Source organism: Panulirus ornatus, chromosome 11, assembly GCF_036320965.1.
Source record: "Panulirus ornatus isolate Po-2019 chromosome 11, ASM3632096v1, whole genome shotgun sequence".
Classification (NCBI taxonomy): domain Eukaryota; kingdom Metazoa; phylum Arthropoda; class Malacostraca; order Decapoda; family Palinuridae; genus Panulirus; species Panulirus ornatus.
Window position 1 is genome coordinate 1,519,751 of NC_092234.1, and position 14,164 is coordinate 1,533,914.

At 42.2% G+C, this 14,164-nt stretch overlaps 1 protein-coding gene across 2 annotated transcripts in view; it reads left to right on the forward strand.

Moving 5' to 3' along the window:
* Positions 1-14,164, forward strand: part of Grp170 (Grp170 co-chaperone) — a 201,341-nt gene that overhangs the window by 111,413 nt on the left and 75,764 nt on the right. For both annotated transcript variants that reach the window (XM_071666297.1, XM_071666296.1), the window contains exons 9-10: positions 470-657; positions 767-866. In XM_071666297.1, the coding sequence (XP_071522398.1) occupies positions 470-657; positions 767-866 (288 nt within the window). The remainder of the gene's footprint in view (positions 1-469; positions 658-766; positions 867-14,164) is intronic.

Here is a 14,164-nt window from a genome sequence, read left to right on the forward strand (position 1 = left end):
TATTCTTTAATTTTCAAAAGAATTACCTGGGAAGACCAGTGTCGATGGAAAAGGTATTTAGGAAAGGTGGAAGTATAGAAGCAGTGAAGGGGAAATTGTAGAGTAAGCAATGCTTGTACTTTGATATGAGGCTTGAGAATGTTTGGGAGACCAGCAATAGATAATGCTATTGTATGTGTGGTTTACTGGCCGGCATCAGTTCATTGGAGTGAGTGCTGTTCATGTACTGTACATATCGCAGGTAGTCTTTTCAGGAGGGTAATAGATTACATGCTAAGACCAGGAGGGGAACAGATTCTGTGTGACTGTGCTAAGAGATGGGGGGATCAAGGTTAGTTAAACTGTGTAAAAGAAAATATTTGAAGTTTTCTCCTGGACTTGAGATATATTGTGAAAGGTAGTTATGCATAATACTTAGCATAGATTTTATAGTGATCTTTTTTTTAGTGATCTTTTTTTATTTTGCCAGGTTGATTTTGAACGACAAATTGAGAATGAGGATGGTTCATCCTCCATTAAAGTGGTGAAGCGCTCACTCTTTGCTTTTGGGAACAACTACCCTCAGAAGAAGGTGATGACATTCAACAAGCATACCTCCGACTTCAATTTTCGGGTTAATTATGCTGAGAATGAATATCTCCCAAAGCTTGAGCGTTTGTAAGTATTAAGTGATGTCTAATAATCTGAAAAAACTATAAACACTGTCACAGTGTTATCTTTGATATTGTATATAGTAAGATTTGTACATTGTTTTTATCTTTACTAGGGCAGCAAAAACGGACAACATTTCACACGTTTTTGTTTCTGGTGTGACAGCAGCCTTCCAGAAACATCAAGAAGAGGGCATTGAGCCAAAAGGCATCAAGGTATGTTGGTCACAGGTGAATTTATTAATGAAAGCAATGATATTCCCTTATCAGTATTAGGAGGTATCTACAACAAGGAAGGATATCGTAGAAATATAAGTATGATTTCTCTCATCATAATAAAACTGAACTGTACTTTAATTTCAGATATTATAAGGTTTCCAACTGAAATTGAAAAAACACATGTTAATTTAGAAATTTTGATGTCTCAAATTACAGATAACAGGTTTTACTGTACTATCTTTGTTGACATCTTCAGGACGTTCTCTGTTAGCTCATTGTGCTTCTTTAAGTAAGGTGATCAAACTTGAGAAGCATATTCTATTTTTGGCCCAATGTATAATATGGACAGCTTGCTTAATATTTCCTAATCCATATATTTGAAAGCTCTTCAGATAGCTTTACATGATAGTCCTGCCTTATAGTATGATTTCATTGTTGATACTCATGTTGCAGTACTTCCACGCTTCCACCATATATCCTTACCACTCTCATATCCATTTACACCCACTTCATGCTCATCTTCACTAGAAAACAAGCTTGTGATGGACATTTTCATTGGAATGAGAATGTTTTTAGAGTAGTTGCAGCCAGGTAAGTTATGGACTGAAGGAAAACATGCTTACTAAAGTTTTGTAGAGTTGAGGGACAAGTTAATTGGGATGTAAGTTTCAGTGGAGAAAATTGGAGGAAGTGAAATGTTTTTAGATATCTGGGAGTGTACTTAGCAACGAATGGAACCATGGAAGTGGAAGTGAGTCACAGGGTAGGGGAGGGGGAGAAGGTTCTGGGAGCAATGAAGAATGTGTAGAAGGAGAGAATGTTATCCCAGCAAGCAAAAATTGGTATGTTTGAAGAAATAGTTGTTCCAACATTGTTATATGGTTGCAAGGCATGGGCCCTATGCTCTGGAACGGCTCGCCAGTGGGCCTTGGGGATGGGGCTTGTTATCCCACCCAACCCCCATGAGAGCCAGGCTCCCTCTGTGGGCTATAGATATGATTGTACGGAGGAGGGTGGACGTGTTAGAAATGAAATGCTTGAGGAAAATATTTGGTGTGAGGTGGTTTTATCAAGTAAGTAATGAAAGGGAAAGAGAGATGTGTGGAAATAAAAGGAGTGTAGTTGAGAGAGCAGAAGAGGGTGTTTTGAAATGGTTTGGAGATATGGAGAGAATGAGTGAGGAAAGATCGACAGTAAGAATATGTGTCAGAGGTGGAGGGAACAAGGAGAAGCAGGAGACCACATTGGAGATGGAAGGAAGGAGTGGAAGAGATTTTTGGTGATCAGGGCCAGAACATACAGGAGGGTGAAAGGTGTGCAAGGAATAAAGTGAATTGGAATGATGTGGTATACTGGGAACGACATGATGTCAATGGATGGAACCAGGGCATGTGAAGCATCCAGGGTAAACCATTGAAAGGTCTTTGGGCCTGGATGTGGATAGGAAGCTGTGGTTTTGGTGCATTACACATGACAGCTAGAGACTGAGTGTGAATGAATATGGCCTTTTTTGTCTTTTCCTGGCACTATCTTGCTGGATTGGGGGGGGGGGGTTATTTCATGTGTAGCAGGAATGGATGAAGGCAGCAAGAATGAGTATATTTGTCTATATATGTGTATGTCTGTGTATGTATATGTATATGTTGAAATGTATGTGTATGTGCATGTATGGGCATATATATATATATATATATATATAGTTATAATTTTTTTTATACTTTGTCGCTGTCTCCCGTGTTAGCGAGGTAGCGCAAGGAAACAGACAAAAGAATGGCCCAACCCACCCACATACACATGTATATACCTACACATCCACACATGCACATATACATACCTATACATTTCAACATATACATATATATACATTTTTTTTTTATACTATTCGCCATTTCCCGCGATAGCGAGGTAGCGTTAAGAACAGAGGACTGGGCCTTTGAGGGAATATCCTCACCTGGCCCTCTTCTCTGTTCCTTCTTTTGGAAAATTAAAAAAAAATGAGAGGGGAGGATTTCCAGCCCCCCGCTCCCTTCCCTTTTAGTTGCCTTCTACGACACGCAGGGAATACGTGGGAAGTATTCTTTCTCCCCTATCCCCAGGGATAATATATATATACATACACAGACATATACATGTATACACATGTACATGATTCATACTTGCTGCCTTATTCATTCCCGTTGCCACCCGGCCACATGAAATGACAACCCCAACCCCTGCAAGTGTGTGAGGTAGCGCTAGGAAAAGACAACAAAGGCCACATTCATTCACACTTGGTCTCAAGCTGTCATTTATAATGCATCTAAACCAAACGTCTGTCTCCACATCCAGGCCCCACAAAACTTTCCATGGCTTACCCTGGATGCTTCACATGCCGTGGCTCAATCCATTGACAGCATGTCGACCTCGATATACCACATTGTTCCAGTTCACTCTATTCCTTGCACGCCTTTCCCCCTCCTGCATGTTCAGGCCCTGTTTACTCAAAATCTTTTTCACTCCATCTATCCCCCTCCAATTTGGTCTCCCACTTCTCGTTATCTCCACCTCTGACACATATATCTTCTTTGTCAATCTTTCCTCACTCATTCTCTCCATGTGACCAAACTATTTCAAAACACCCTCTTCTGCTCTCTCAACCACATTCTTTTTATTACCACACATCTCTCTTGCCCTTTCATTACTTACTTGATCAAACCACCTCACACCACATATTGTCCTCAAACATCTCATTTCCTGCACATCCACCCTCCTCCGCACAACTCTATCTATAGCCCACACCTCGCAAATATATATACATATATTTTATTTATATTTATTATACTTTGTCACTGTCTCCCGCATTAGCGTGGTAACGCAAGGAAACAGACCAAAGAATGGCCCACTCCACCCACATACACATATATACATACACGTCCACACACGCACGTATACATACCTATACATCTCAACGTATACATATATGTACACACAGACATATACATATATACACATGTAAATAATTCATACTGTCCACCCTTACTCATTCCTGTCTCCCGCGTTAGGAAGGTAGCGCAAGAAAACAGACGAAAGAAATGGCCCCACCCACCCCCATACACATGTATATACATACATGTCCACATATGCAAATATACATACACATACATCTCAATGTACACATATACACACACAGACATATACATATCACATGCACACAATTCACACTGTCTGCCTTTATTCATTCCCATCGCCACCTTGCCACACATGGAAAAACATCACCCTCCCCCCTCATGTGTGCGAGGTAGCACTAGGAAAAGACAACATAGGCCCCATTCGTTCACACTCAGTCTCTAGCTGTCATGCAATAATGCCCGAAACCACAGCTCCCTTTCCACATCCAGGCCCCACAGGACTTTCCATGGTTTACCCCAGATGCTTCACATGCCCTGATTCAATCCATTGACAGCACGTCGACCCTGGTATACCACATCGATCCAATTCACTCTATTCCTTGCCCGCCTTTCACCCTCCTGAATGTTCAGGCCCCAGTCACTCAAAATGTTTTTCACTCCATCTTTCCACCTCCAATTTGGTCTCCCACTTCTCCTCGTTCCCACCACCTCCGACACATATATCCTCTTGGTCAATCTTTCCTCACTCATTCTCTCCATGTGACCAACCATTTCAAAACACCCTCTTCTGCTCTCTCAACCAAACTTTTTTTATTACCACACATCTCTCTTACCCTTTCATTACTTACTTGATCAAACCACCTCGCACCACATATTGTCCTCGAACATCTCATTTCCAGCACATCCACCCTCCTCCGCACAACTCTATCTATAGCCCACACCTCGCAACCTTATAACATTGTTGGAACCACTATTCCTTCAAACATACCCATTTTTGCTTTCCGAGATAATGTTCTCGACTTCCACACATTCTTCAATGCTCCCAGAACTTTCGTCCCCTCCCCCACCCTATGATTCATTTCTGCTTCCATGGTTCCGCTGCTGCCAAATCCACTCCCAGATATCTAAAACACTTTACTTCCTCCAGTTTTTCTCCATTCAAAATTACCTCCCAATTGACTTGTCCCTCAACCCTACTGTACCTAATAACATTGCTCTTATTCACATTTACTCTCAGCTTTCTTCTTTCACACACTTTACCAAACTCAGTCACCAGCTTCTGCAGTTTCTCACATGAATCAGCCACCAGCGCTCCATCATCAGCGAACAACAACTGACTCACTTCCTAAGCTCTCTCATCCACAACAGACTGCATACTTGCCCCTCTTTCCAAAACTCTTGCATTCACCTCCCTAACAACCCCATCCATAAACAAATTAAACAACCATGGAGACATCACACATCCTTGCCGCAAACCAACTTTCACTGAGAACCAATCACTCTCCTCTCTTCCTACATGAACACATGCCTTACATCCTTGATAAAAACTTTTCATTGCTTCTAACAACTTGCCTCCCACACCTTATATTCTTAATACCTTCCTCAGAGCATCTCTATCAACTCTATCATATGCGTTCTCCAGATCCATAAATGCTACATACAAATCCATTTGCTTTTCTAGATATTTCTCGCATACATTCTTCAAAGCAAACACCTGATCCACACCTCCTTTACCACTTCTGAAACCACACTGATCTTCCCCAATCTGATGCTCTGTACATGCCTTCACCCTCTCTATCAATACCCTCCCATATAATTTCCCAGGAATACTCAACAAACTTATGCCTCTGTAATTTGAACACTCACTCTTATCCCCTTTGCCCTTGTACAATGGCACTATGCACGCATTCCGCCAATCCTCAGGCACCTCACCATGAGTCATACATACATTAAATAACCTTATGAACCAGTCAGCAATACAGGCACCCCCTTTTTTAATAAATTCCACCACAATACCATTCAAACCCGCTGCCTTACTGGATTTCATCTTCCGTAAAAGTTTTATTACCTCTTCTCTGTTAACCAAATCTTTCTCCCTAACCCTCTCACTTTGCACACCACCTCGACCAAAACACCCTATATCTGCCACTCTATCATCTAACACATTCAACAAACCCTCAAAATACTCATTCTATCTCTTTCTCACATCACCATTGCTTGTTATCACCTCCCCATTAGCCCCCTTCATTGAAGTTCCCATTTGTTTCTTTGTCTTACACACTTTATTTACCTCCTTCCAAAACATCTTTTTATTCTCTCTCAAATTTAATGATACTCTCTCACCCCAACTCTCATTTGCCCTCTTTTTCACCTCTTGCACCTTTCTCTTGACCTCCTGCCTCTTTCTTTTATATATCTCCCATTTTTCCCTGCAAAAATCGTCCAAATGCCTCTCTCTTCTCTTTCACAAATAATATTACTTCTTCATCCCACCACTCACTACCCTTTCTAATCTTCCCACCTCCCACACTTATGCTACAAGCATCTTTTGCGCAAGCCATCACTGCTTCCCTAAATACATCCCATTCTTCCCCCACTCCCCTTACATCCTTTGTCCTCACCTTTCTCCATTCTGTACTCAGTCTATCCGGGTACTTCTTCACACAAGTCTCCTTTCCAAGCTCACTTACTGTCACCACTCTCTTCACCCCAACATTCTCTCTCCTTTTCTGAAAACCCCTACAAATCTTCACCTTCACCTCCACAAGATAATGATCAGACATCCCTCCAGTTGCACCTCTCAGCACATTAACATCCAAAAGTCTCTCTTTCGTGCGCCTATCAATTAACACGTAATCCAGTAACGCTCTATGGCCATCTTTCCTACTTACATAGGTATACTTGTGTATATCTTGCTTTTTAAACCAGGTATTCCCAATCACCAATCCTTTTTCAGCACATAAGTCTGCAAGCTCTTCACCATTTCTATTTACAACACTGAACACCCCATGTATACCAATTATTCCCTCAACTGCCACATTACTCACCTTTGCATTCAATCACCCATCACTATAACCCGGTCTTGTGCATCAAAACCACTAACACACTCATTCAGGTGCTTCCAAAACACTTGCCTCTCATGATCTTTCTTCTCATGCCCAGGTGCATATGCACCAATAATCACCCATCTCTCTCCATTAAATTTCAGTTTTACCCATATCAATCTAGAATTTACTTTCTTACTATCACATACTCCCACAACTCCTGTTCCAGCAGTAGTGCTACTCCTTCCCTTGCTCTTGTCCTCTCACTAACCCCTGACTTTACTCCCAAGACATTCCCAAACCACTCTTCCCCTTTATATATATAAACCACGGAAAGTTCTGTGGGGCCTGGATGTGGAAAGGGTGCTGTGGTTTCAGTGCATTGTACATGACAGATAGAGACTGAGTGTGAACGAATGTTGCCTTTGTGTCTTTTCCTAGTGCTACCTCACGCACATGCGGGGGCAGGGGGTTGTTATTTCATGTGTGGCGGGGTGGCGATGGGAATGAATAAAGGCAGATACCTATCCCTGGGGATAGGGGAGAGAGAATACTTCCCACGTATTCCCTGCGTGTCGTAGAAGGCGACTAAAAGGGAAGGGAGCGGGGGGCTGGAAATCCTTCCTTCTCGTTTTTTTGTTAATTTTCCAAAAGAGGGAACAGAGAAGGGGGTCAGGTGAGGATATTCCCTCTAAGGCCCAGTCCTCTGTTCTTAACGCTACCTCACTAATGCGGGAAATGGCGAATAGTATGAAAGAAAGAAAGAAAGTATGAATTATTTACATGTGTATATATATATGTATATATTTATTTTTTTTTTTTATTATACTTTGTCGCTGTCTCCCGCGTTTGCGAGGTAGCGCAAGGAAACAGACGAAAGAAATGGCCCAACCCCCCCCATACACATGTATATACATACGTCCACACACGCAAATATACATACCTACACAGCTTTCCATGGTTTACCCCGTACGCTTCACATGCCTTGATTCAATCCACTGACAGCACGTCAACCCCGGTATACCACATCACTCCAATTCACTCTGTTCCTTGCCCTCCTTTCACCCTCCTGCATGTTCAGGCCCCGATCACACAAAATCTTTTTCACTCCATCTTTCCACCTCCAGTTTAGTCTCCCTCTTCTCCTCGTTCCCTCCACCTCCGACACATATATCCTCTTGGTCAATCTTTCCTCACTCATTCTCTCCATGTGCCCAAACCACTTCAAAACACCCTCTTCTGCTCTCTCAACCACGCTCTTTTTATTTCCACACATCTCTCTTACCCTTACGTTACTCACTCGATCAAACCACCTCACACCACACATTGTCCTCAAACATCTCATTTCCAGCACATCCATCCTCCTGCGCACAACTCTATCCATAGCCCACGCCTCGCAACCATACAACATTGTTGGAACCACTATTCCTTCAAACATACCCATTTTTGCTTTCCGAGATAATGTTCTCGACTTCCACACATTCTTCAAGGCCCCCAGAATTTTCGCCCCCTCCACCACCCTATGATCCACTTCCGCTTCCATGGTTCCATCCGCTGCCAGATCCACTCCCAGATATCTAAAACACTTCACTTCCTCCAGTTTTTCTCCATTCAAACTTACCTCCCAATTGACTTGACCCTCAACCCTACTGTACCTAATAACCTTGCTCTTATTCACATTTACTCTTAACTTTCTTCTTCCACACACTTTACCAAACTCAGTCACCAGCTTCTGCAGTTTCTCACATGAATCAGCCACCAGCGCTGTATCATCAGCGAACAACAACTGACTCACTTCCCAAGCTCTCTCATCCCCAACAGACTTCATACTTGCCCCTCTTTCCAAAACTCTTGCATTTACCTCCCTAACAACCCCATCCATAAACGAATTAAACAACCATGGAGACATCACACACCCCTGCCGCAAACCTACATTCAGTGAGAACCAATCACTTTCCTCTCTTCCTACACGTACACATGCCTTACATCCTCGATAAAAACTTTTCACTGCTTCTAACAACTTGCCTCCCACACCATATATTCTTAATACCTTCCACAGAGCATCTCTATCAACTCTATCATATGCCTTCTCCAGATCCATAAATGCTACATACAAATCCATTTGCTTTTCTAAGTATTTCTCACATACATTCTTCAAAGCAAACACCTGATCCACACATCCTCTACCACTTCTGAAACAACACTGCTCTTCCCCAATCTGATGCTCTGTACATGCCTTCACCCTCTCAATCAATACCCTCCCATATAATTTACCAGGAATACTCAACAAACTTATACCTCTGTAATTTGAGCACTCACTCTTATCCCCTTTGCCTTTGTACAATGGCACTATGCACGCATTCCGCCAATCCTCAGGCACCTCACCATGAGTCATACATACATTAAATAACCTTACCAACCAGTCAACAATACAGTCACCCCCTTTTTTAATAAATTCCACTGCAATACCATCCAAACCTGCTGCCTTGCTGGCTTTCATCTTCCGCAAAGCTTTCACTACCTCTTCTCTGTTTACCAAATCATTTTCCCTAACCCTCTCACTTTGCACACCACCTCGACCAAAACACCCTATATTTGCCACTCTATCATCAAACACATTCAACAAACCTTCAAAATACTCACTCCATCTCCTTCTCACATCACCACTACTTGTTATCACCTCCCCATTTGCGCCCTTCACTGAAGTTCCCATTTGCTCCCTTGTCTTACGCACTTTATTTACCTCCTTCCAGAACATCTTTTTATTCTCCCTAAAATTTAATGATACTCTCTCACCCCAACTCTCATTTGCCCTTTTTTTCACCTCTTGCACCTTTCTCTTGACCTCCTGTCTCTTTCTTTTATACATCTCCCATTCAATTGCATTTTTTCCCTGCAAAAATCATCCAAATGCCTCTCTCTTCTCTTTCACTAATACTCTTACTTCTTCATCCCACCACTCACTACCCTTTCTAATCAACCCACCTCCCACTCTTCTCATGCCACAAGCATCTTTTGCGCAATCCATCACTGATTCCCTAAATACATCCCATTCCTCCCCCATATATATATATATATATATATATATATATATATATATATTTTCTTTTCTTTCTTTTAAACTATTTGCCATTTCCCGCATTAGCGAGGTAGCGTTAAGAACAGAGGACTGGGCCTTTTTTGGAATATCCTCACCTGGCCCCCTCTGTTCCTTCTTTTGGAAAATTAAAAAAAAAAACGAGAGGGGAGGATTTCCAGCCCCCCGCTCCCTCCCATTTTAGTCGCCTTCTACGACACGCAGGGAATACGTGGGAAGTATTCTTAATCCCCTATCCCCAGGGATAATATATATATATATGTTTGGTAAAGTGTGTGGAAATAGAAAGTTAAGAGTAAATGTGAATAAGAGCAAGGTTATTAGGTACAGTAGGGGTGAGGGTCAAGTCAATTGGGAGGTGAGTTTGAATGGAGAAAAACTGGAGGAAGTGAAGTGTTTTAGATATCTGGGAGTGGATCTGTCAGCGGATGGAACCATGGAAGCGGAAGTGGATCATAGGGTGGGGGAGGGGGCGAAAATTTTGGGAGCCTTGAAAAATGTGTGGAAGTCGAGAACATTATCTCGGAAAGCAAAAATGGGTATGTTTGAAGGAATAGTGGTTCCAACAATGTTGTATGGTTGCGAGGCGTGGGCTATGGATAGAGATGTGCGCAGGAGGATGGATGTGCTGGAAATGAGATGTTTGAGGACAATGTGTGGTGTGAGGTGGTTTGAGCGAGTGAGTAACGTAAGGGTAAGAGAGATGTGTGGAAATAAAAAGAGCGTGGTTGAGAGAGCAGAAGAGGGTGTTTTGAAATGGTTTGGGCACATGGAGAGAATGAGTGAGGAAAGATTGACCAAGAGGATATATGTGTCGGAGGTGGAGGGAACGAGGAGAAGAGGGAGACCAAATTGGAGGTGGAAAGATGGAGTGAAAAAGATTTTGTGTGATCGGGGCCTGAACATGCAGGAGGGTGAAAGGATGGCAAGGAATAGAGTGAATTGGAGCGATGTGGTATACAGGGGTTGACGTGCTGTCAGTGGATTGAATCAAGGCATGTGAAGCGTCTGGGGTAAACCATGGAAAGCTGTGTAGGTATGTATATTTGCGTGTGTGGACGTATGTACATGTGTATGGGGGGGGGGGTTGGGCCATTTCTTTCGTCTGTTTCCTTGCGCTACCTCGCAAACGCGGGAGACAGCGACAAAGTATAAAAAAAAAAAAAAAAAAAAAAAAAAAAAATATGTATATATATATATATATATATATATATATATATATATATATATATATATATATATATAGAAAAGCAAATGGATTTGTATGTAGCATTTATGGATCTGGAGAAGGCATATGATAGAGTTGATAGAGATGCTCTGTGGAAGGTATTAAGAATATATGGTGTGGGAGGCAAGTTGTTAGAAGCAGTGAAAAGTTTTTATCGAGGATGTAAGGCATGTGTACGTGTAGGAAGAGAGGAAAGTGATTGGTTCTCAGTGAATGTAGGTTTGCGGCAGGGGTGTGTGATGTCTCCATGGTTGTTTAATTTGTTTATGGATGGGGTTGTTAGGGAGGTGAATGCAAGAGTTTTGGAAAGAGGGGCAAGTATGAAGTCTGTTGGGGATGAGAGAGCTTGGGAAGTGAGTCAGTTGTTGTTCGCTGATGATACAGCGCTGGTGGTTGATTCATGTGAGAAACTGCAGAAGCTGGTGACTGAGTTTGGTAAAGTGTGTGAAAGAAGAAAGTTAAGAGTAAATGTGAATAAGAGCAAGGTTATTAGGTACAGTAGGGTTGAGGGTCAAGTCAATTGGGAGGTGAGTTTGAATGGAGAAAAACTGGAGGAAGTAAAGTGTTTTAGATATCTGGGAGTGGATCTGGCAGCAGATGGAACCATGGAAGCGGAAGTGGATCATAGGATGGGGGAGGGGGCGAAAATTCTGGGAGCCTTGAAGAATGTGTGGAAGTCGAGAACATTATCTCGGAAAGCAAAAATGGGTATGTTTGAAGGAATAGTGGTTCCAACAATGTTGTATGGTTGCCAGGGGTGGGCTATGGATAGAGTTGTGCGCAGGAGGATGGATGTGCTGGAAACGAGATGTTTGAGGACAATGTGTGGTGTGAGGTGGTTTGATCGAGTATGTAACGTAAGGGTAAGAGAGATGTGTGGAAATAAAAAGAGCGTGGTTGAGAGAGCAGAAGAGGGTGTTTTGAAATGGTTTGGGCACATTGAGAGAATGAGTGAGGAAAGATTGACCAAGAGGATATATGTGTCGGAGGTGGAGGGAACGAGGAGAAGAGGGAGACCAAATTGGAGGTGGAAAGATGGAGTGAAAAAGATTTTGTGTGATTGGGGCCTGAACATGCAGGAGGGTGAAAGGAGGGCAAGGAATAGAGTGAATTGGAGCGATGTGGTATACCGGGGTTGACGTGCTGTCAGTGGATTGAATCAAGGCATGTGAAGCGTCTGGGGTAAACCATGGAAAGCTGTGTAGGTATGTTTATTTGCGTGTGTGGACGTATGTATATACATGTGTATGGGGGTGGGTTGGGCCATTTCTTTCGTCTGTTTCCTTGCGCTACCTCGCAAACGCGGGAGACAGCAGCAAAAAAAAATATATATATATATATATATATATATATATATATATATATATATATATATATATATATATATATACATATATTATATATATTTTTTTTTTATTATACTTTGTCGCTGTCTCCCGCGTTTGCGAGGTAGCGCAAGGAAACAGACGAAAGAAATGGCCCACATATAAGTATATAAGTATATAAGTATACATAAGTATACGTATGTAAGTAGGAGAGATGGCCAGAGAGCATTATTGGATTACGTGTTAATTGACAGGCGCGCGAAAGAGAGACTTTTGGATGTTAATGTGCTGAGAGGTGCAACTGGAGGGATGTCTGATCATTATCTTGTGGAGGCTAAGGTGAAGATTTGTATGGGTTTTCAGAAAAGAAGAGTGAATGTTGGGGTGAAGAGGCTGGTGAGAGTAAGTGAGCTTGGGAAGGAGACTTGTGTGAGGAAGTACCAGGAGAGACTGAGTACAGAATGGAAAAAGGTGAGAACAATGGAAGTAAGAGGAGTGGGGGAGGAATGGGATGTATTTAGGGAATCAGTGATGGATTGCGGAAAAGATGCTTGTGGCATGAGAAGCGTGGGAGGTGGGTTGATTAGAAAGGGTAGTGAGTGGTGGGATGAAGAAGTAAGATTATTAGTGAAAGAGAATAGAGAGGCATTTGGACGATTTTTGCAGGGAAAAAATGCAATTGAGTGGGAGATGTATAAAAGAAAGAGACAGGAGGTCAAGAGAAAGGTGCAAGAGGTGAAAAAGAGGGCAAATGAGAGTTGGGGTGAGAGAGTATCATTAAATTTTAGGTAGAATAAAAAGATGTTCTGGAAGGAGGTAAATAAAGTGCGTAAGACAAGGGAGCAAATGGGAACTTCAGTGAAGGGCGCAAATGGGGAGGTGATAACAAGTAGTGGTGATGTGAGAAGGAGATGGAGTGAGTATTTTGAAGGTTTGTTGAATGTGTTTGATGATAGAGTGGCAGATATAGGGTGTTTTTGTCGAGGTGGTGTGCAAAGTGAGAGGGTTAGGGAAAATGATATGGTAAACATAGAATAGGTAGTAAAAGCTTTGCGGAAGATGAAAGCCGGCAAGGCAGCAGGTTTGGATGGTATTGCAGTGGAATTTATTAGAAAAGGGGGTGACTGTATTATTGACTGGTTGGTAAGGTTATTTAATGCATGTATGACTCATGGTGAGGTGCCTGAGGATTGGCGGAATGCATGCATAGTGCCATTGTACAAAGGCAAAGGGGATAAGAGTGAGTGCTCAAATTACAGAGGTATAAGTTTGTTGAGTATTCCTGGTAAATTATATGGGAGGGTATTGAAGGCATGTACAGAGCATCAGATTGGGGAAGAGCAGTGTGGTTTCAGAAGTGGTAGAGGATGTGTGGATCAGGTGTTTGCTTTGAAGAATGTATGTGAGAAATACTTAGAAAAGCAAATGGATTTGTATGTAGCATTTATGGATCTGGAGAAGGCATATGATAGAGTTGATAGAGATGCTCTGTTGAAGGTATTAAGAATATATGGTGTGGGAGGCAAGTTGTTAGAAGCAGTGAAAAGTTTTTATCGAGGATGTAAGGCATGTGTACGTGTAGGAAGAGAGGAAAGTGATTGGTTCTCAGTGAATGTAGGTTTGCGGCAGGGGTGTGTGATGTCTCCATGGTTGTTTAATTTGTTTATGGATGGGGTTGTTAGGGAGGTGAATGCAAGAGTTTTGGAAAGAGGG